At 34.5% G+C, this 25,678-nt stretch overlaps 1 protein-coding gene across 1 annotated transcript in view; it reads right to left on the reverse strand.

Annotated features, from left to right (window-relative positions):
- The window catches only part of LOC144450945 (WD repeat-containing protein 87-like), a 32,162-nt gene extending 6,906 nt beyond the window's left edge, over positions 1 to 25,256 (reverse strand). Inside the window, exons 1-20 of the mRNA XM_078141705.1 lie at positions 25,096 to 25,256; positions 23,681 to 23,841; positions 22,579 to 22,630; positions 18,057 to 18,160; positions 17,200 to 17,281; positions 16,592 to 16,785; positions 15,818 to 15,942; positions 15,072 to 15,160; positions 12,018 to 12,125; positions 9,804 to 9,899; positions 8,118 to 8,192; positions 7,615 to 7,782; positions 6,932 to 7,156; positions 6,346 to 6,408; positions 5,086 to 5,156; positions 3,343 to 3,460; positions 2,812 to 2,880; positions 2,087 to 2,202; positions 833 to 949; positions 331 to 509 (exon numbers count right to left, since the gene is read on the reverse strand). Coding sequence (XP_077997831.1) covers positions 331 to 509; positions 833 to 949; positions 2,087 to 2,202; positions 2,812 to 2,880; positions 3,343 to 3,460; positions 5,086 to 5,156; positions 6,346 to 6,408; positions 6,932 to 7,156; positions 7,615 to 7,782; positions 8,118 to 8,192; positions 9,804 to 9,899; positions 12,018 to 12,125; positions 15,072 to 15,160; positions 15,818 to 15,942; positions 16,592 to 16,785; positions 17,200 to 17,281; positions 18,057 to 18,160; positions 22,579 to 22,630; positions 23,681 to 23,841; positions 25,096 to 25,212 — 2,329 coding nt within the window. The 5' untranslated portion in view covers positions 25,213 to 25,256. The remainder of the gene's footprint in view (positions 1 to 330; positions 510 to 832; positions 950 to 2,086; positions 2,203 to 2,811; positions 2,881 to 3,342; positions 3,461 to 5,085; positions 5,157 to 6,345; positions 6,409 to 6,931; positions 7,157 to 7,614; positions 7,783 to 8,117; positions 8,193 to 9,803; positions 9,900 to 12,017; positions 12,126 to 15,071; positions 15,161 to 15,817; positions 15,943 to 16,591; positions 16,786 to 17,199; positions 17,282 to 18,056; positions 18,161 to 22,578; positions 22,631 to 23,680; positions 23,842 to 25,095) is intronic.
- Between the last annotated feature and the right edge of the window lie 422 nt (positions 25,257 to 25,678).

The raw sequence follows: 25,678 nt of genomic DNA on the forward strand, positions 1-25,678 counted from the left end.
GAAGTTTACAGCATACAAGAGTAAAACATGTCGCCATTTCAAATTAATTGTTTCAGTGCGATGATGTAGTTACATCTTGACTATAATTTGTTGTGATAAAGTTGAAATATTGCACAAAGATGGACAAGAAAAAAGATAATTTAAAAAAAACACACTGTCACAAACAAAAAGCATGATGTAAACAACATGGAAGTGAAATGAGAAGCCAACATTGAATACAAAAATTGTTGACAATATTCCCTGCCCACTGAGCACTGTGTAAAGCATGTTAAAATCACTGTCACTGAGCACAACTTACAAGTCAGGTTATCAATGAAACTAAAACATTACCTGGTTCTGATTCAGCAATATCAGATAAAGTTCTCTTTATATCTTCTTGTGATGGTGTTTGTACTGGAGTTTCCTCTGTCTCTTGCGTTGTCACAGATTTATACTTTTCTAATAATTTAGTCATCAAATGTCTGCTGGTCAGATCAGTTGGTAATGCTAATAAGTTATGTATATCAAACCTACAAACACAACAAGAGTAAAACTGTTACAGACTGAACTGAGTCTATTTATATATATATAGCTTCATTTACTGGACATCAGAACTGAGTTAGTGTTCATTGATACTAAAGTTCTCTTCTCTTCCACTTTTTGATGTTTTAAACAGATTATTTGTCCTTCAGTGACTATATATAGCTTTATTTACAGGACATTTGAATTATTATCTGCAGAGAATGAATATTATGACTGAAAATAATAGTTTGAATTACAACATAATGTATAATTATTTGATTTTGACATTACTATATTTGTAAGTCTGGGTTGAATTCTAATTTGACCTTACCATAATTGTAAGTCTGGGTTGAATTCTAATGCCTCTTCTATGGGTTCATCAGGAAATTCTTCTATAACTATTTTCTCCAGTACAGACTGAGGCAAATAATTCACAATCGGGATGTAACTATAAAGACAACAACAAAACAATGATTTAATTCAGACTCTACTCAACAGTCTTAACTAATATGGATTATAAATACATCTGTCTGGTATACATTTATTGCCTGGCTATGTAGTATAACTCTTATTACCCCAAGGTCTGTTATGCAGCAACTATTTCATAACGTCAGTGCAGTAAGGTTGTATCTGCCTATACAACTGCATAGCAGATATGAGCTTTCTGCACTGACGCAACGATTTCCTGAGGTTCAAAGTAAGGGAAATAGTTGCTATTTAATGACACAAGGGGTAGTATCATGTCTATTAGTGCCCAAATATGGCCATGCAATAAGTGTTTTATAATATAACACAAATTCTTTCCATAGTCAAAGCAAATCACTGATAGAACTCCCATGCTACATGAATAGTACCCTAGGGAAAATAGAAATTGAATAGTGTCCCTCTATGCAAATTGAGGTCACTATGGGTCACTAGTTTATACCATGTGACATGGTCTAAGCCAATCACTGATAGAACTCCCATGCTACATGAATAGTACCCTAGGGAAAATAGAAATTGAATAGTGTGCCTCTATGAAAATTGAGGTCACTATGGGTCACTAGTTTATACCATGTGACATGGTCTAAGCCAATCACTGATAGAACTCCCATGCTACATGAATAGTACCCTAGGGAAAATAGAAATTGAATAGTGTGCCTCTATGAAAATTGAGGTCACTATGGGTCACTAGTTTATACCATGTGACATGGTCTAAGCCAATCACTGATAGAACTCCCATGCTACATGAATAGTACCCTGGGGAAAATAGAAATTGAATAGTGTCCCTCTATGCAAATTGAGGTCACTATGGGTCACTAGTCCATACCATGTGACATGATCTAAGCTAATCACAGGGTTGTATGAAAATGATGTTGAAAGTAAATATTAACTTGACCTGACCTTTGCGAAAACCTAGACCTGACGTCTCTACCATAGTAACAACCCTGATCCGACCTGTTATACCATGGAAACTACCTAGACCTGGCCCTTTTACTATGGTAACAAACTTGATCTCACCTCTTTTACCATGGCAACAACTTGACCTGACCCTGTGGTACTTAACTCATAACCTTGACCTTACATCACTTTAATAGTCACTCACCTGACATGATTCTGAAATCCTACAAGTAAATCACCTCTATCATTAGCAAAGCACACACCACGTACAGTACCATCCAGACACAATTCTCTTACTAACTGATTTTCTTTATTCCATATCTGAATTAAAAGAAAGAAGAAAATTTAATCACAAATTCTAGAATTTACAGAGTTTCTTTTTCTTTTAAATTACAAGTCTAAATTTATAAAGTGTACATTGCCAAAGACTTTGTCTAACCAATTCATAACCAAATTTAAAGACAGTTCAGTTTTTTTTATCCTGTTCACACAATGAATTGCCATTGAAAATATGACAAAAATCTATTCTCCAGAGCATTCTAACTGTACAGTGCCTCTGAACTCTACATCATAGTGAAAACTGGCACTTTATAAATTTACTGACTGACTGACTGACTGATTGATTGATTGATTGATTGATTGATTGATTGATTGATTGATTGATTGATTGATTGATTGATTGATAGATTGATAGATTGATTGATTGATTGATTGATTGATTGAATTAGACTTTGTCCGATTTCTAGAACATCTATCCAAATCATCACCAGACCCTTTAAGCTATAAACTAATCATCACCAGACCCTTTAAAGCTCACTATTAAAATAAAGTTGGAAGAGTTGCCATTTTTTAACTCAAGCTGGATCAAGACTAGATCACTTTTTTGATGGGGTAAACAGGTTACTTTTGAGGGGTATTAGTGACACCTACCTTGACTGATCCATCACAGCTGGTTGAAGCAAACAGTCCTAATTTGGGGCAAGAACACAAGGCTGTTATCTAGAAAAACAACAAGAAAACGAAGCAAGTTAAGCAAAATTGGAATCCACAAGGATATGTCTTGTTAGATTGCTAAGATCTTGTAAGTCACTTCTCTCTAAATACATGTCACTCTGTAAATAGTTTTAAGAATTATCTTTATAGCCACTTCATTAATCTAAATCATAAAATTATGGAACAGGTGAGATATTCAAGGACAGTTTTTAATCAAATTAACAACATATATATTCTGGTGTTCATTATAATTGCTGGACATGCATACTGCTGCAAGTTTGATTTACTCTCTCCTATTCCGGCCTCTCTTCCCATTTCGACCTAGTATGCAAAATTTGATTGACAACACTTCATGATCAAAATATATGAAATCAATGAGATAACTCTTGGTTGTATTTTCCGAATTATTTGATTTACAAACCTCACTAATATTATCAAGAAAACTGTCCAAAAGTACATTGACCCTACCTGTTGAGTATGGTTATCATCTTTATGATGTGTAAGTTCGTTAACCCCGATTTCACCGTTACCATCACCAGCTGATTGGTCGCCATTCTCTTTCTCCACTTTGTACATCTTTATCTCACTATTAAAGAAAGAAACAAAAGATTGAATCTCCACAAAGTTAATTTGTTCCTCCAGTTGTTGAGTTGCCCCTTTAAATACAGTTATTAGTAAGTGGGCTTTAAATCTGTACAAGTAGTCAAGTTATTCTGAAGTCCTTTATCAAGTTGAACTTTCTGTGTACAAAAACATCTTTTGTAACTTAAGACTCAGTGTATACACATCTTTGCGAAACAAGATTAACATAATGAGTTAACAAAAATGTAGAGTATGATCTGCAAAGCCAATACTTGACTCTATCAGTCTAAAAGTTTAACAACTGCATCATTTACCTCCCTTATACACTGGCTTCACTGGGACAGACTGGTATGATTAATGGTATGACTGATATCTGAACTGTGTTATCCAGTTGTGTGATATCACAGATTTTAAATGTAATATATATGTCTGTGAAAACTCAACACTCCTCAAGAGTACAGCTTTGACTTCAAGCCACACTTAACAATTTGTTGATAATACTTACTGTAGCCATGCATACTTCACAACTTGTTGATAACTTATTGTATTCTGGTACTTAAGAATATACCTGTAATATTGTCCTCAGGCTGCACTGTCTCAAGACTTTTGTCTAGGAGACTAAGTAGGTAGTGTACTTACGTTTCACAGTTATTTTATAAGGTTTAATCCCTGCCTACCAGTGTTTTGGATTATATAAAAGTAATTTATGTACAATATCTTACGTGTCTAGTAATTACCAGGTTTTTGCAGTCATTTTACTGAGACTTTATACTTCCCCAAAATTATAAGTAACAATAATGAGGACTAAACTATTCTATTTGATATTTTCCCTCTATGCCAAGTATTTGTTACTGGGCTAATAACAGTACTATTGTCATGTATTATAGTGGCTTAAAGGATGTCTTAAAATCTAGGCTATGATACATTATTTAAAACAATTTTTCTTTCAATAGCTTATCTTATTGTTGTTTGATATCAAGAGAAAAAGTACAATCTATTCAACATTCATCCTGCCAGTGGCAAGAAATCTATATTATATATTATATACTGTATACAGTAGAATAGAGCTTGGATTCAGGGTCAGTTTTCACACATACACAATACATAACAAGGCTCTGTGCTATTAATACTAGTACTTCTCAGGACAATCATGATGTTCTGAATTGAAATAAACTAAAATTTAGATGGGGGGGGGGGGGTGTATATATAGAAACACAAATGAGGACTGCATGGTGTCAACAAAACTCGGTAGTCATTATACAATTGTAGAATTTCTTTGATTTTGTAGTACATGACAAAGTGGGATATCATTTTTTTGCCTGCTTCTGTTTCTTGTTTTTGTTTTGTTCTGTACATGTACATCTTGTTTCTATGTCAATTCATCCTAAAAAGAAAACCTAATCCATGACAACATGCATATATTATTGTATACTGTATAATTTCAATGGGTTTTCAATAAAGAACATGAAAGATAAAAAAAAAAAAAAAAAAAAAAAAAAAAAAAAAAAAAAAAAACTCAACTCAAAGGGTTTCCCAAAGTTCTGACTAGCTTTCACCCTTAGAATTAACAGAGCATCATCAAGTCAGTAATATAATATTATATACATAATCATATATACATGTACTCACTTGTTTGGCATGGTAAGAGCGATTACACTTCCAAGCATAGATACATGGGTTGGACACACCTGACATTCAACCTGTGGAGTAAAGTAACAGCATACAATATATACACAGATACTTAGCTAGCAATACTAATCCAATGAATATTTTTTTACAGTCAAAAGTGACCACAGACTGCTAGATATTTAAAGTATAGCCCAGGCCAATTAACGTCTACCGAAGAATGTATACTGGCCTTGCAGGATGCATAGATTTATAGACATGCCAATCTAAATACAGTACTCTTTTGATCAATTGGAAAATTATTCAAATATCATATAATTTATGTGTGTGGAATTATGTAACATATTTACCTCAGGAAATTAACTGTTACACTTTTGTGTTATTTGTTTTGCATATAGGCTACCATTTACAAATCTGTGTTTGTTATATCAAGGTTATGATTCATAAATGGGTCAGTAGAGACTAGTTACTGATTTCACAAGTAAGAAACTATCGCTGACTACTGACCAGGGTGTTGACAGACTCCCTGAAGGAAGTTTATATCGACCCAATGAGCTATTGTAGATAGTTCTTTCTTAAAACAATGCAGTCAGTCTGGGAGTCTGTAAGGTACGGCGTGACGGGGCGCCTGGATGCAAAGTAATTAGTCTGGATGCTAATGTTGTCTCTCGAAAGTGAGTGGCAGTATAAATCATAATGATACTAGACTAAGTCCCTATACATGCTACAATCACTGCAATCATCTCCACCATTATTGTATAGCATTCTGTTCTTATCACTAAAACAGCATTTTTTTATGCTATTAGAGAATAATATAAATGTCATCATGTTCTCAGATGACTATCAAACTGGAGGTTGAGTTTGTAGTAAACTGAATGAAGTAACCAATGGCAACCACCTGTCAGTGTGTGATATGGACTACTAACATGCACAGTGTCCACAGCAGCAATTTCTTAGTTGTTGAAGTTTGCAAAATACATTGAAGCGAAGATCAACATGGAGCAGAAAATCACAACAGTAACCATAGCAAAAATTAAGTCTTGGATAGCTAGAGATAGTAAGACAATAACAATACTTTTCAAGGTTCTAAAACATGGTATATCTTCCAGGTAAAAACATTGGAATTGTAATATATTTTACAGCAAACATAGCAATACATTTTGACAGTACTACAAATTTCATGTTATACAAACTAGTACATACTCAAGAAAAAAATAATTCTTAATCATTAAATACGATAATCATTAGATGTTATATACTTACAGTATAAAGAATAGTCAATGTTAAGTTAGAATCTTGCCGTGATATCACCCACAGTTTCACCAGCTGTCAGAGAAATTAGATTATATTGAAGTATAATGCCTACTCTATGATGACTTTAATATCAATAATACAAATATTGGGACATCAATTTCAAGTCTTGTACGTTGTATTTCACTAAAGTTTTGGTTGCTATGCAACAGACTAGTATCAATTTATGAAATATATAAGTGTAAAATAATGCTGTCCTCCTCCTACTATTCCCCTCTCCTCATCATTATCATTGCCGCTGCTGTCATTGCCAACATCATCATCACCATCACACAATTGTAGTCATCATCATCATCATTGTCATCACCACCATCGTTATCATCATCGTTATCATCATTGTCGTCATCATTTTCATCATCATCATCATCATCATCATCATCATCATTATTATCATCATCATCATCATCATCATCATCATCACCATCAACATCATTTTCATCATCATCATCATCATCATCATCATCATCATCATCATCATCATCACCATCAACATCATCATCATCATCATAATTATCAACCAAGACAAAATAACCCTTACCTTATCAGTACCAATTGACAGCAAGTAATCTCTATCACCTATGGCATTATTGTTTCTATGGAAACCATGGGACTGTTCCAGTGTGACAACTCTACCACAGTGAGCCTGTATAGGTGATTTCATGAAGACTGTCTCAGCTTCCATTAATGTGATTTGACCATTGCAGTGACCAGCAAAGATAATAGACTCACCATTGACAGTGTCTATATCACCTAAAGCGTTATTCTAAACAATGGGACAATATCAAATGTTAATGAGGTACACACTGAATCAAGGGAGGCAAAAAATCAGTACACTTGAAACTTGTTTCAGTTGTACACATGAGTTAGGGTATACACAACATATACATGGAGCACTGACATTATATACTTGGATTATATTTCCACAATGTTCTTTGCAGCTGTACTTTCACAAGTGGAGTAAGTGAAAGTACACCCAGCACCACATATTCATGACTCCTAAGTGCTTATTACCTTCAGTTAAATAGGTATGAATATTCATGACTCCTAAGTGCTTATTACCTTTAGATAAATAGGTATGAATATTCATGACTCCTAAGTGCTTATCACCTTCAAATAAATAGTCATGAGTATTCATGACTCCTTAGTGCTTATTACCCTCAGGTAAATAGTCCAGATTATCAAATTACAGGTTATTGTACTAAAACTTTCCATATATCTTACCAGTTTAACTAAAGCTAAACAAAGTACTGCATCGTCTGGTAAATGAGGCACCCATAGCTGATATGCAGAGCATGGATTAGTGGAGGAATCAAATAACAACACTTCGCCAGTAGCTAACGCTATGTAGATCCTGGCATTCCTAGGATCATACACTATATCAGTCAAGATCTATAAGATATCAAATAAATTGTTTAGTATCATAGCAACCATTGCTGTCAACAATGTTAGTATCATAGCAACCATTGATGTCATCATCAATGTTAGTATCATAGCAACCATTGCTGTCATCATCAATGTTAGTATCATAGCAACCATTGCTGTCATCATCAATTTTATCATCATCATCATCATTGTCGTCGACATCGTCACCGTAGTTGTGGTCGTCGTCGTCGTCGTCATCATCGTCATCGTCATCGTCATCGTCATCATCATCATCATCATCATCATCTAGTAGTGTTTCTTTACAGAAGCTTTAAAATCTTACATGAAAACAAAAAACTGACCTGATAGGTTGCCATTGGATAGATGATAGTAATAACAGTCCCTGATACAGAGGACAATAACCGAACACTGCCATCCTGACAAATTAAAAAAAATCACTAAATTATCAAACTCCAATCAAAAAGACAAGACATACTTTTTATTTCTTGAACTTATACATTACAACAAATAATATATTTCATATAAGCCTGGCTAATCACATGCATTGCAAAGTTATTTGATACAAGCAGTACAATTCAGTATTTTGGTTAAAGTTAGTGAACACTGGTAACAGGGGAAATCTGGTAAAATCTGTACAGTTTTCTATTCTTTGTACCATAATTTGTTGAGGAACCCCATTAAAACATCTGGGGAACCCAGGTACATTTTATCTACTTACCTTACCACCCATAGCAAAAAAAAATGTGGGTAGAGATTATGAACCAGATAAAAACACCTTAACTCACCCGTACATTTTATCTACTTACTACCCACAACAAAAACACTGCTGGTAGAAAATCAGATTAAAAAAACCCCAGGGAATTAACTCAGGTAGATTTTATCTACTTACCACCACCCACAACAAAAACAGTGTTGTTTCTTGAACAGATTTTGGATTCTGTCTAATAGGATCCCTTATGCTAAACAAAACTTAGCTGAATGGTCTGGTGTGTATGAAAACACTTCATAACTCAAGACGTACGCACAACAAACAAAGTGGTGTAAGAGTCAAGAGTAATAAATTACCTCTACTAGGAAAACGACAAGGCAGTTCAAGTGTACAAAGACTGAATAGAAGTAACTGCTTGTATTCAGTAATGTTCTAATTCAAAATCAGTCATCTGTTGCCATGTTGTGTCTACTATAACAACAAGCCCTGTGGGTTACTTTGTTGCTTAGCAACTGAATTAATTATTTAGAATTAGGACATTGATGCAGCTGGTATCGGAAACATATACTTCCACAAGTTAACCTGTGTTAAATGTATCAATGTCAGTGATGATAGAATATACATACTGGTAATCCAGCCTTCAGTTTACCAAGATAGATGTAAACTAAATCTATTGTGGTAGATTACACAAGTGGGTGATAGCGGTTCCTCTGCTCACAGGGGCGTGTAATATTGCATAGATTGTTGTTTTCCAGGTCTACAGACTAAATATAACAACCTTTTGAATATATATTCCTACCTGTATAAGGTATTTATATATATATATTTATATTATACGTAGTACTATAGATCGATACATTTGTAGCAGCAAGATTCGTATGATATTTTCCTAAGAAAACGGAAATCTAAGCAATAATACACGCCCCTGTGCCTCTGCTGTGCAAATATAATCATTCCATGATCAGATACAATGTAGTTTAAACATTTAAAGCCCCAAAGCACTACACTGCAAGTTCATGGAACTTGAATTCCCTATTGAGACTGTAATTAAACGAACATCTATTCACAACATGCATTTTGTCTGTGAAAGAGTTGACTAAACAAATACTGTAAAAACAACAGAACATAACATATAAGGAATTCACCATAGATGGCGCTGTTTATAAACGACCTTACTGCTGTTCGGGTGACAATATTATCACAGCCATACCTGTCCCTAATTTCATAAAAAAATTTTGTTTTAGTAATCTGAAAGTTGCATGTATACAGGAAATTAGTGATTATTTATGAAAGGAAAAAAATATGAAAACTTTGATACCTCAGCCACACATAGGATTCTTGATGGTATTCCAACTGACTTAACGCTTGCTAGTTTATGTACACAAGACTGGATAGGTGTGAATAAATGATGAAACTGTGATATAGAAAAGGAAAAAGGTAAAAATAGGATTAATCTATGCCACTGTGTTGTATATACCAGCTAAACTAAACACCTTGAAATATATTGTGTTGCTTTGCCATCACTGGACTATATTGTCATGAAAGGGGTTGATTGATGGGTGAGGGTGCCCTGTCATAGCAGACCTTACAGACTATTTAAAGTGAGAGTCAACAAGCTAATCATAGCCTAGAATCAATTTGTGTGGACATTTTGACTATCGTCTCCCCTCTCTCCTAGCATTTCCCTAACAATTTTTTACTTGAATGAAGAGGCTTCAGCCAGAAAGTCGGCGCAAATTCTTAGTAAATTTGCCTGCTGGGAGATTGAGTCAATAGCATCACCATATAAACATGATTACAATATTTATATGAAAATCATTGGGTATAATATTTATATTAGGTTACTTAGTATACATGATTGTTAGGTCAATGCTAGGTATAAGGGGATATATATCAACATATATCTTCAATTTCCATTTCAAGTACGCTTAGCTAAGGAATTTACCGGCACCCATTGATCACATTCATAACTAATAACATAAAACAATTATTAAATTAATTATGGATTCTGGGTTCATACTTAGTTATGAAAATTTCTACTCACAGTCAAACAAATTTCTTGGAAGTAAATCCCAGTGTCAGTGAATATTTTGGGATTAACTTCTAAGAAATATAGAAATTTTAAATACTAATTATTCTATTGTTATATTGATGACAGAACAGCTCCTTACCTGATTAAAATTCCATATTTTAATATCAGACCTTACCTGATGAAAATTCCATATTTTAATATCAGACCTTACCTGATTAAAATTCCATATTTTAATATCAGACCTTACCTGATGAAAATTCCATATTTTAATATCAGACCTTACCTGATTAAAATTCCATATTTTAATATCAGACCCTACCTGATTAAAATTCCATATTTTAATATCAGACCTTACCTGATGAAAATTCCATATTTTAATATCAGACCTTACCTGATTAAAATTCCATATTTTAATATCAGACCCTACCTGATTAAAATTCCATATTTTAATATCGACCCTACCTGATTAAAATTCCATATTTTAATATCGGACCCTACCTGATTAAAATTCCATATTTTAATATTGGACCTTACCTGATTAAAATTCCATATTTTAATATCGGACCTTACCTGATTAAAATTCCATATTTTAATATCGACCCTACCTGATTAAAATTCCATATTTTAATATCGACCTTACCTGATTAAAATTCCATATTTTAATATCGACCTTACCTGATTAAAATTCCATATTTTAATATCGGACCCTACCTGATTAAAATTCCATATTTTAATATCGGACCCTACCTGATTAAAATTCCATATTTTAATATCGGACCCTACCTGATTAAAATTCCATATTTTAATATCGGACCCTACCTGATTAAAATTCCATATTTTAATATCGGACCTTACCTGATTAAAATTCCATATTTTAATATCGGACCTTACCTGATTAAAATTCCATATTTTAATATCGGACCTTACCTGATTAAAATTCCATATTTTAATATCGGACCTTACCTGATTAAAATTCCATATTTTAATATCGGACCCTACCTGATTAAAATTCCATATTTTAATATCGACCCTACCTGATTAAAATTCCATATTTTAATATCGGACCCTACCTGATTAAAATTCCATATTTTAATATCGGACCTTACCTGATTAAAATTCCATATTTTAATATCGGACCTTACCTGATTAAAATTCCATATTTTAATATCGGACCCTACCTGATTAAAATTCCATATTTTAATATCGGACCCTACCTGATTAAAATTCCATATTTTAATATCGGACCTTACCTGATTAAAATTCCATATTTTAATATCGGACCTTACCTGATTAAAATTCCATATTTTAATATCGGACCTTACCTGATTAAAATTCCATATTTTAATATCGGACCTTACCTGATTAAAATTCCATATTTTAATATCGGACCTTACCTGATTAAAATTCCATATTTTAATATTGGACCCTACCTGATTAAATTCCATATTTTAATATCAGACCCTACCTGATTAAATTCCATATTTTAATATCAGACCCTACCTGATTAAAATTCCATATTTTGATATCTTGAAGTGTATAACAATAAAGCTGTTGATTACTTCCTAGTTTCAGACCATAAATCATCTCTCCTAAATCCAACCGAAAAGTCTGCAAAGGTACACAACACTGTAATCTAGTTCCTGTACAATACAAGTTACAATTACTACGATCATCTCCACTCACTACGTCTAGTCAAAATCAAACATTTTACCATTAATATGGCTAAACCCCATGCTGGGTGAAGGGTAAACATCACATGTCAGTAGTAATCCATCACAAATTGACAGACAGTTGTAATTGGTTTACTTCCTTCAGACAATTGCTCATTAATATTCAATTAGTACACTATTTTTACTAAAATCACCTGTGGACGCAATAACGTCATCATGTTTATATGAACACTGTTGAGGGTAGCACAGATTTCTGTGCTAGCATAACGACTGTGACTAGACGTAGTGAGTGGATCGAGATGATCGTAGTAATCGTAACTTGTGTTGTATAGGTACTAGACTAACAACACCATTATAATCACTTATCAGTGTTTTTTTCTGGACAGCATAAGTATACAACCTAGATATAAAGATTTATCATTGTGGGCATTGCCCTATAAGTTACAACTACAAAATAACCTGTGCTTCACATGGGATATACATACTTTGTTAGGTAGAAACTGGCATATGGCATCACAACAACTTGAATAAGTCAAATTACTTCAAGTAAGTAGCACTTGACAGGCATATGCCATAATCAACAACATGAATAAGTCAAATTAAGTACTTTGTATGAGTAGGGTTTGACTGCCATATGGCATAACAACAACTTGAATAATTTCAATTTAAATTAAAATCACTTGATGTGAGTAGCACTTGACAGCCGGCCATCATTAACAGCAACGAATCCCACAAATTTCATGTAGAACTGTTTTGTGAACAATATGTAATACTGATAAAAAATTTCTAATCCATTTAACCGAATTGCAAAATACCGATGGACAAAAATCATGCTTAGTTTTATGGATGATGTCACCTATACATCAAGTCTGTGTGTGTGTGAGAGCAATATGTAACCATGCACCCACCATGATGAATCATTCAATCTAGTACAGTACAACCTAAGGGATGACCGCACAATGTCACACAAGCTCAAAAATAGCACTTCATTTGTTTAGGGGGAAGGGGGCTGGGGCATTCCCACACTTCTAACCAAATTTCAACAGAAAACTTTCACTCCTTCAATGAAAGCAGCTTTTAAATTTACTACTGAGATGTTGATAAAAATTTACTTGTAATGTGAGATATGGTGCTGGGTTTCTGGTAGTATTTTAATGTGTTTGCAATCATGTTTTTACATTATATGGATCGTAGTAATGTGACCACTACAGTTTTCATCATAGCTTCATCATATATAAACGTTTGATGTCGCACTTGTGAACATTCATTAAAGGGGGAGGGGGAGGGGAGGGGAGGGGAGGGGGTTTTGACCTAAACGAACGATGTTCATTGTGCAATGGTCCTGAAGCATTGGTATATCATAGTATAAGAAAGCTATTATTATCATCTTAAATTAATGCAATATATCATAAGATAAGACAAGATAAAATATAACTTCCATATCAAAAATTGACAATTCTATTTGGGTGTGTAAGTGTACTAATGTTATATAAAGTATAATGAGTTAGCACCAAACACTTATTGCAGAAAATTCAATGAATAAATGACTAGTAGTTTCCTTAATGAATGCAATCAAAATTCTGTTCTATTCTGTTTGAGTAAAACACATTAAATATTATATGAGTTTAGATACATACAAACATATATATCTTTGTTTTAATTGCATTATAAAGTTAAATTGCTTTTTCTTGTCTATACTATTGAAATCTGAATCGATATTATAAATTACACTAAATAATTTTTCTCTTTGCTTTGTATAGAGTTTTTTTTCTCATAATCTCATAATTAGCCGGGTTCAGTTACCTTGAAAATTTGCTTCATCTCTTAATTCTCTTCTGGAAGATTATAACACTCATTTATTTTCTCTTTCTTCCTTGTTCAATGTTAGTGCATGTTTGAGTGTTTGTCCGGTGTGATAATCACCCAGAAGATAAGACTCTGAGACAAAGCAAATTTTCTGTGGTAACTGAACCCAGCTAATTATGAGATTATGGGTGTTTTAATTTAGATAAGAGGAGAAGAATGGACAAGGTGTCTTTATTTTGTCAATAAAGAGAGAATTATACACAGCTGAAAGAGAGAAAAGTAGCCAGGGAAGGAAGAAAAAAAAAGTTTTATATCACCACAAAAATCAATGAGTCAATTGAGGAATATCACACAAAATAAGTATTACTGCACTACAAAAATTAGTCATTTAATCGATCAATCATTCAACCTAATAATAAATCAATCAATAAATCAATCAATAATTCAATCAATCAATCAGTCGATCAATCAATTGATCGGTCAATCAATCGATTGATCAATCAATCAATTACATTCTCGCTGATCCCTGTGATCTGACTAGCATTGCTCACATAGCTGGTACCGGTATACCATGGCTGTGGGAAATACCTATGTTACAGCTATGCTAACATAGCGGGTACATGGCTGTGGGAAAAAGCTTTTGTACATGGATGTTGTAAAAAAACCTATGCTGCATTGCTATTTTTTCACATCCATGTTACATTGATGTTGAGATACCAGTTACACATGTCAAATCTAGGTATGTTACACCTAGTGTGTTGGACAGAGCTGTTACAGGGATTTTGTACACATAGCTGGTACAGCTATAGCCCCCATGGCTCCACTGAGCTATGTGCACAACCCTTGCCTTGGTATGTGATTGATACAGGGGTATGCAAGGTTAGTGTGTATCATTCACATCAAAAACAAAATCAACAACAACAACAACAACAACAACAACAAAAAAACAACATCAACAACATATGTTTACAATATTAATAACACTAAACACACTTATAATGGTGATAGGATCATACCATGACAAGTGAAAATACACAAAACCAGGTCAGTCAACATTTACAACTAATAATACACCAACCTCTTCTAAAGTGTCCAGTCTCCAAATTCTAATAGTTCCATCCTTAGAACTAGATATCAATAATGGATCACTCGAATGGAGAGCCAATCCTAAAGAATATAGAAAAATGAAAGACATATAATAAGACACAACATATTTGATAGAAATGCATACTAGTTATTGCATGTATACCAGAGATTACTTGCACTGGTGTGTGTGCATACTAGTGGTATTATTACATGTGTACTAAAGATTACTTGCACTGGTGTGTGTGCATACTAGTGGTATTATTACATGTGTACTAAAGATTACTTGCACTGGTGTGTGTGCAAACTAGTGGTATTATTACATATGTACTAGAGATTACTTGCACTGGTGTGTATACTTGTGATATTATTACATATGTACCAGAGATTACTTGCACCGGTGTATGCACTTGAAAAATCAATGTGAAACAACATATACCAAGTCCTTGTTTGTATGTAGCTCTATGAATTACAGAAGATTAATAAATGTGTAAAATGTTTGTTACTGTACGTACAATAACAAACTTTTTACACACATCAGCGACAATTTTTAGCTTTTTGCAAAAAAGTATTTGAATTACAAACACACACTTAGTAAATGTTGTTTCACATTGCTTTTTCAAGTAGGAAACCATTTTAAAATTGTTTCATAAATTAAAATAATCCAAAATAAATACTCATCCATATGACAACTTCAAAACAGTATTGAAAATGAACTCAATAATAAATCATATTGTTTACCTGTAACGTGGTTGTGGTGGCCGATGAATTCATGTACAATACTAAAAACAACAGCATTCCATACTTTTATAGAGCCATCCTTTGAAGCAGTAATGAAGTATTCAAAGGGGCGGTAGAAGACACAGCTGGAAAGAATATAACAACACATGTACAGCCGATGCAAGAAATTATAACTCAACACCACCAGCAAATTTGAATCATTCTGTCAGATCCAGTTAGACACTGAAGAAGGACAAGTGATTTGTTTGAACATGTACTGTTTCTCAATCAAAGTGTGAGAAGAGAACTTGTGTATGAAATCAAAACACGTTTAAAATACAGCTAGGAACCAGATGTAAACTGAATGCCTTCCATAAGGTTTAAAAGCATGCTGTTCGATATTTATCAGAATATGAATTTCTGAGCTACGGGTAAATTTCATTAATTATGCAAATGACCCATTAAAATTTAAATCTACATTGACTGGCTTAATACATAGATTCAGAAAATGTTGTTACCATTAACTTTGTTATCATCAATGTATATTTACAGCTATGAACAAAATTTTTATTTCCAGGGATTTTAGATGATCACAAATAACTCACGAATATGCAAATTGTGTCATGAATATGCAAGTTACATCATGAATATGTCAATTATCTCATGAATATGCAGCATTTATGAGATATAGTTTTCAGGAATATGGCCTGCCAGCAAAGTAATATTTTGACAAAAGGGCGGTTATGATTAGTACACCATATTTTATCACAACACAAAAGATTGAACTTTACCTACCAGGATAATGATGTTGCATGCCAATTTTTGATGAAGTGTGTCTGTTTATTTGTTTTATAATTGATGATAAACACACCATCATCACATAACGCTAATAACTGATGATTTTTCTTGTCTAATTTCAGGTTTGTCACCCACTGGTATCGGCTAAGGTCACACTGAATAGGTCGGCTAGGCAGCAATGGACCCCTTATCTAAATCAAGAAAAACATTGGATGGACTTGATTGGCTTCCTTGGTTTATCACAGTGTACTGGATTACACTTGTTAGATTCAGCGATGGATTTTGCACATTCTGTTGGGGACACCCAAACAGCACAACCAGAGCTGGCTACTGGTACCACCCCAGGCTCTTTACATAACACATCCCCTACCAGAGCTGGCTACTGGTACCACCCCAGGCTCTTTATATAACACATCCCCTACCAGAGCTGGCTACTGGTACCACCCCAGGCTCTTTTGATAACACATCCCCTACCAGAGCTGGCTACTGTACCACCCCAGGCTCTTTAAATAACCTCTGCTGTTTAATATGTCTGAGATTTGGTGACTATATTTAGTAGCTGACTATCTTTTGCTGCCCTTTCTTTTCCTCCATTCAATTCATACCTCAACATGCGTCATTTTCCATGACTGCAAAACTCCATATCCTCCAGTTATCAACTCATCAGTCACTTCATTAAATGCCATACTGTAAAAGAAAATAGCGCCAATGGCATTGTAGCATAACTGTACAGTTTAAAAAAATGTTTATCTGCATACTGAGCCATGCTAGGTATAGGTGTTCATTTGCTGAATGGTTATCCAGTTGCCTTTTGCTACATGGGCATGGTCTTGTTGCTAGACATATTTGCATACACTCTTTGAATGTTTGTTCACTTGTCTTATAAGAATCCCGGCCCTCTTTGTGAAATACATGTACACCATCGTTTGGCTGTTGCTGTGGGCATGATCATGGTTGCCAGGGATATTTGCATACAGTTTTTGAATGTTTACCCACCTTCCTACCAGATGATGTTATTTTAGCAAAATATACTGGCATTTGGTTGTTGCTAAGGATATGGTCATGGTTGCTAGGGTCAAATGTGTCAAAATGCCTTGAACAAAATCTGCAGAATAACATTTCTCACCAAAATTATAATCTAGCACAGATATGACTTGGTGCAATTATTGGCCCGTAGAGTCCATCTAGCCCAGATATGACTTTGTGCAAAGTGGCCTATAGGGTCCCATCTAGCACAGATATGACTTTGTGCAATTAGTGGCCTGTAGGGTCCCATCTAGCCCAGATATGACTTTGTGAAAAGTGGCCTATAGGGTCCAATCTAGCCCAGATATGACTTTGTGCAAAGTGGCCTATAGGGTCCAATCTAGCCCAGATATGACTTCGTGCAAAGTGGCCTATAGGGTCCAATCTAGCCCAGATATGACTTTGTGCAAAGTGGCATATAGCATGTACATCTTACCAAAGTATAGTTGTAGAGCATGGAGTAGAACTCAGTTCAGATATCTTGTGTTTGGCATCACTGAATATTCTCATATGCAGATCATTACAAAAACCAACAAAAACCTGTAAAGAAGAAAAACACACACAATAATTATTATACCATGCATGAGCCAGGTTCAACAAAAAATATGGAATATATACTCTGGTTGTTCTACGTCAGGACAATGCGTGTCTATGTCACTGTTCTGGTGTGCTCAAAATATGAGTCAAAACGCTCAAAATTACTACCCCTGATTTTTATTTTATATTACTGGCCATATGGCATAATTATGTTATTCTCCTATATTTGTCTTTACTCAGCTGGAAAATACTTGTGACCTAAGAGTTGTCAGTACAAGTCGCTAGACTCGCAGTGACAACGGCACCTTAGGTCACTTGTATTTTCCTTAGCGGAAAGAAGAAAAGTATTGGATAATATTGTTGTACTACCATGGAAAGCTAGCTATTGGCAAACTACATAGACACAAGCTGAAACTATAATGTTGTTCAATGTGGTCTACATATTTTGAACACAGCAGAACCTGGACATAGACACATATTGTCATGACATCTTTTGTTGAAGGGGTTAAAAGTTTGGAGAATACAGTACATTCTAAAAGACAAGCTTACAATGGCTTCAGAATTATAAGCTTTACTTTCTTCTCAATTCAATGCAGTCCTAGACGTTCTTTTGTTAGTGCTGCGATTTGAGTAGACATGGTTGAGTTATTTCCTGAGCAACTTTATTCAGTATAGCACGGGTCAAACAAACTCACACATATGGTACTGTGCTCATTAAAACGGTACTTCGAATCAGGACAGTAGCTTTATAGATTTACGCATGCATTACTGGTAACACTGGCATTTTATTTAGTTACCCATACAATGATATATGATACCATATAATATACAATGTAGGTAGGGAACCCTGGTAAAGTGACAGGGGATCTCAAGAAGATTTTGTCTACTTTTGATACAGCCCTTTACAAGAAAACTGGTAGGGAACACTACTTACCACCTTTAACAAGAACACTGCTAATTAACAGAGGTGACAGTTTCCTGAAACTGTTCTAAGCTTGTTGTGATGTGTGTGTGTTCACCTGACAATATAGTATTCTACTGAAATTTGACTACAGTACATGTCAATACACAAGTGTCCAGGTCTAAAGGTAGCCTCAATGATCCAGTTGTTGTTTCTGTAATATGCCCATCAGAAGGGTACATATGCAGACCAATGACTGGACCTAACCTTTCTTTAACTATAATGACTCTAGTTTCTACATTCAGTAGTTTTTTTTAACACCAAAAACTTATTGCAGAAAATCCAAAGAAGAAATGTAGTTTTCTTAACGGATGCAATAAAGATTCTATTCTATTCTAGTCTTTAATGAATATCATCAAGTCACCACCACAAAATTAAAAAGGAGATTACAACATTTTTGGTTAGTCAGGCAAAAAAAATATCAAAACATGCATGCAAATATGCCTATCAACAAGACCATGTCCATAGCAACAGTCAGAACATTATAGACCCAATTATTTGTATTCAAAGCTACTGTCTAGTCTCTCACTCACGCCATTATGTCGTATGCATTGTCTACGCTTCTACTAGTATAGCTATTTGGTTGGAGTTACATGTCAATTCAAGGGAACAACATGAATAGACGTGTTCTCCACTGTTACATTTGATTACGTTATTTCATCGAAATTCTAAAATAAAACAGAATAAAGGACAATGTAGTATAAAATAAAGATAATAAATTCAGTATCTGAAGAATATCTTTTATAATATTTCAAAGGAACAATACGAATATATGCATATTTAGTTTAGTTATTCAGCGTGAAGGCAATTACGCAACGAACTTCCTCTTGGTCAGTCATGAATAAAGGTTGAAAGTAACAGCAGAGACACATTTTAATGTACATGTACCACCCAACCCCAACCACCAACCCACCAGAAAATAGTATCTTAAATCAAATTTTATTGCATTGTTAGCTATCATTCCACGTTTTTTAGTACTCAAAGAAATAACATAGAATGTACCAAGCTTCTATATCTTTTCAAATTGGTAATTCTCTCATACACAAATAACCTTCATTACTGGGAATAAGTAGTCACATGCCAACTTGATGACTACGTCTATCTCATTTTGACACCATTGCAAAGTGGGAAATTAATAACCACTCATGAAATGCCTTTAACAACGATTCATTTACTTTTTAACATGATATTTCTACATAACATAGAGGGAGAACTGCATACAGAACAAATAACAAAAACGTTCTAAAGTAGCTGCCATATTGACTTTTTCCATTGCTCTAGAAAGTATCTCAATTGGTCAAAAGTAGGGGGAAAAACATTCTGAAGGTTTCTGAAGGTGTTTTACTGAGTGATAAAATTTCAAATTTTGTGTAGACCTAAACTTGGACTCTATATCCTGTGGAGAATGTACCTGTCCAAGATTCAATACTACATGTATAGATACGTATTAAAACCTGATGCCAGATCTGAAAAGGAATATTTTTAATGTGTGTATGTACACTTGATAACAAGCCACACCAATATGCCGAAATTGGTCAAAAGGACATATAGTTTGGCAACGGTCGTTCTATGCAATAAATGAATGACTTTATTTTGTTACCATGCATGTACCCATGAATGTACATGGGGAAGGAAGCCATTGAGGCTTTTATAAACCCCTTACTGTTCTGAGGTGTTATCAATACACACTTTAAAATGATTAATTGATGTAGTCACAATACCCTGGTAAACTGTTCCAAATGTTTATGACATATTGACTGGAAAAATATTTACGTATATCCAATCTGGATTAAAAGAATTACAATGATTTAATTGGTGTAGTAATAACAATTATCCTTTCTGGTAAACTGTTCCAAATGTTTATAACATGTTGACTGAAAAAAATATTTAGGTATATTCAATCTGGATCTGTCCCTAAATCATTTCAATCTATGTCCCCTTGTTGTCGAAGTAGATACTTTGAAAAATACAACTGGATAAAGGAGAATATGTAAATGGAAGAGTTTATACACTTCCAGCAAATCAGCCCTAATTCATCTAGTTTCTAAAGTTGTCAGTTTCAATATGCGTAACTGTCCTCATAATTCAAGTCACCAAGCTGCGGAACCATCCTGGTGAACCGATGCTGCACTTTTTCCAAAAATGTAATATCTCTACTCGTATATATGTGGGGAAGACACTGGGGAAGCATAGTCAAGGTTTGGACTTCCTAGTGTTTTAAAAGATAAAAACCAACCAGAGTATTCATAGTAACTGAAATAATTCATGGTTGGCGTACATTTTTGAAAGAATAGCAATCATCAACATCAAACAATACAGGAAATCAAATAAACCGGAAGCATCATATATAATATGCAAATGATATGCAAATAAAAAAGCCAGAATTTATAATATTGAGATTATACAACAGTCTACAGATTTATAGTCTACAGGATGCCCATAAGTACATTTATATACAGATATAAAGCAATCATACAGTTCACATATTTTAATTTGCCATCAATATACAGAAAAACCATGATTTTACATCATTTATGAAATTGCTGCAAAAATTACCCTTAATATTGAAATAAAAATTGCCAACATATATTATCTAATTGCTCAGATGATGGGGAACACAATGAGATATGTTGGGAAAAATTAAAATGAATTTCACACGAAACCCAAAAATCTGCCATATGCCCCCGCACTATTAGCAGGATATATATAACTCAGCGTTCACATGCCTCAATGTAATTGTCCTTTACTTACACAGACTTCTAACCCTGCTGACTCATACGTTGTATATTTACATAGATTTTGGCTGTCAGTCTCAGTCGATCTCTGTAGCACTGTTGTGTCACAAAATAGTACTCTTTTGATGTTTCTATGTCTCTGTTAAAGTTCACTTGAATTATTGAGACCTGTTCAGATTCTAATTTTTGGAGTTACTGCAGATCATGAGAAGAAGTATAACAGCCCTGATTCATGCATTTTACCAGGCAGAGTTTCTAGTTTGTAAATGAGAGTATAGTACACCAACTACCTTTCCTGAGACATGCAAATATCATGCAAATTTTTATGCAAATTACCTCATAATGTATACTTAGCATCACATTGAGAGCAGGGCAGCAGGGGTGAGCGAATTCAGTGGTCCCAGTAAGAGGACCATTGATTTTTCATCGCTGAACCACTCCTTTTTGTAGCATAACTCGTCCATCACACCATAAAAGAATGTTTAAAGGTGTGCAGTTCAGAGTTTGAAAATTCTAGTCCACTGAACCCTGGAACAAGTAAATTGCGAGTCACAGGAAGTGAAAAAAAAATTCAGGATCACTTTGTAACATTTGGCTGTAGGGCAACTGAATTTTTTAGTCACTGGCCCGTGAACCACCAGATTTCTTGTGACCATCAGTATGTACGTCATTGTAACCAACAATTTCTAAATTCTCTCAAATCAGAACTGACTGTTTATACTTACTCTATGCTGTGGCACAAACATTATTGTCATGATTGTTGGATGTATATCAAACCTGTAAACAGATAATAAAGAGAACTTTACAGATAAATTTAAGCAATAAACCACCCCTGGGGATGGTATACCAAGAGGTTTTGACCAGTGAACGAAATATATGCATGAGCGATAGCGAGTGCATATATTGAGTTCACTGGTCAAAACCGCGTGGTATACCATTCCCAGGGGGTGGTTTATCGCTATTATATTATACCTGGTATATTGAAAATATCGGAAACAAGATAAAACGCATCATTTTCTGGTTTCATTTGCGCCCCCATCCCTGCACGGACTACAACGTTCTAAACAAATAGTGAACATCTAAATTTTGATGCGTGCCAACTGTGCATTATCGCTCATTTTAGACGAGCTAGTTCGATGTCTAGATCAATCAGATCTCACGATTTGCACCATTTAAATATACTGGTATAATATAATGAATGTTAGATGTAAAGTTTGGAACATAAAAGATCCATTTTTAAAAAAATGATAATGTCATATAGTACTAAAGGGCCAAGGTTTGCAACTTTGTAGTTCTTGATGTTACCTTTGATGGCAATATCATTTCATTCCAAATAATAAACCATGTTGAAATGTATCCAGCAGAGCTATCATTCAGTGTTCAAATAGGAGGTAAAAATGAAAAAGCACTAGTACTAGCCTATACTGTATAGGTTTAGCAGGTATTGTGTATAATATTATGCATTTTGTACACTAACTTGATTGTCCATAGTTGTACCTGATTGGACACACTAGCACTACACAGGTGTACAGTTCTTGTACTGTTGATTGTCCATAGTTGTACCTGATTGGACACACTAGCACTACACAGGTGTACAGTTCTAGTACTGTTGATTGTCCATAGTTGTACCTGATTGGACACACCAGCGCTATACAGGTGTACAGTTCTAGTACTGTTGATTGTCCATAGTTGTACCTGATTGGACACACCAGCACTACACAGGTGTACAGATCTAGTACTGTTGATTGTCCATAGTTGTACCTGATTGGACACACCAGCACTACACAGGTGTACAGATCTAGTATATGATTAATGTCCATTACTTACTTTCTACTCTGTACTTGTACATCATTATAACTGTTGATTGTCCACAGTTGTACCTGATTTGACACACCAGCATCATAATGTGACACATAGTTATCACCAGCAGTGGAGACATAGAATGTCATACATCGGAGAGTGTGGGAATGGTGTAATGAATATGCCAGCTGTGAAAAATAACAAATTTAAATTCCATTCACTGTTTTTACACAGCTTTTAAAATACTTGGTGACAAAAAGTTTTCAAATTAAATTTTCCTTTGTGTATTTGCGGATGATATAACACATATACTTCAGCAATGCAATGACTTCAGTTTTGTTGAAAAATTTTGTCAACATTTCATCAACATTTTACGTAATGCTGAATTTATAGATCAGGGCCAGGGGTGAACAAATCATTTTGTGAACTGGTGGTCCCCGGACCAGTGCCTTAAATAATCCAGTGGTCCTGCTGAAAGAATTAGTGGTCCAAGGTCCCACTAATGTGAAATATTAAATCTTACCTATTAATCTGTATATTCAGACGACTTTTTAACATAGTTATTAACAGTAAGGTATTGGTCCGACGGACCAGACAAGGTAAAATTTGTGTGGTTCGCCCAAAAAAATAGCTAGTCCCGGACCCAGGACCAGTGGATTTGTTCACCCGTGTAGATATTTGGGTGTAGTCTTTACTGCACATTTAAAAGGTACTTGCAGTATTTTACTTACTGATGTATACTTAGCCGCCAATTGCAATTGACTGAACTCAAACCTGGTATCTTAAAGATACAACCCATGAACCATAACCCATGAACCATAACCCAAATCTCTACTATACAATTGACTATTTTAACAATGCCAGAACACAATCACAATATTACAGATGACATGCATTGATATTAACATTATACTAGAAGGTGATTTTATGTAAGTATTTTCACCTGAGTCTAAAACTTATAAATTCAGCTTGTGCCACTTCAATAAACAAATTTTCAATTCATGATGTTATACATACAATGTGTTATTTTAAATTAATATAGTTCCTAATTCATAAGCCTCCATACAAGACTGGATGGTCAACAGCATTTTAAACATACAGTCTGCCAACTTGGTTCAAACTTTGTATTTCCGGCCCAGCCTCATTATCGCCATCATTAGCATGAAATTAACATATCATGTGTTGACATTTGTACAAAAGGATCCATTTCTGTGTATGGCCAACTAGTAATTTAACATGGTCAACATGATGCAGGTATCAATTGAATATAACGACCATGTGACTTATTCAACCAATCAGCTTCAATACATGGTATCAATGCTAAATACTGAGTCTGAATTACAAAGTTTGCAGGCTATATAGCGAGAACGCTACACAGGTTGACAGTTGACTCCTGGTTGCTAGAAGCTACTAATTTATCAGGTTTTTTTACATTCCAATACCTGTATTCCATATGGTACTGATACTGTCTCTGTACAGTCTAATGACTTCAACACTGACAGAATTCCTTCTCGTATGTGTTTCCATGGCAACAGTTTTGGTTTACATTTTGGTGGCATTCTCACAAGTAAAGCTATAACTGTACAATTGGTATGATCAGAAATATGATCAAATCAAACCTGTCAAAGATCAAAATAAATTGTGAAAAAATTAATTGTTTAATTTTTCTTACAACTTTCTGTACACCTTCATTCCTCTACTGTCTACAGCCAAAGTTTAAACTATTTGACTATTGGGAGTTTAGTCTACTATATAGTTGCATAAGTTGATGACATTGACACTGAAAATTATCCCTGTACAGCACCTTTTTTTTTGCATTTACAGCCTGTTCGTTAATAGTACTGGCTTGATTGGTGACTGCTACAAACCGTCGTAGTCCTGCTTACAGATCAGGGAGTAAGTCCCTTCCTTCTCCGTGTTCACTTCAGCTAAATAAAACGCTAGACCCGTCGCAGTCCCGCTTGCAGACTTGAGTAAGCCGGGATGACAACGTCATTACAACTTCTAGCTCTTGCAAGGGATGAC

This window comes from Glandiceps talaboti, chromosome 20, assembly GCF_964340395.1.
Source record: "Glandiceps talaboti chromosome 20, keGlaTala1.1, whole genome shotgun sequence".
In the NCBI taxonomy this organism is placed as follows: Eukaryota; Metazoa; Hemichordata; class Enteropneusta; family Spengelidae; genus Glandiceps; species Glandiceps talaboti.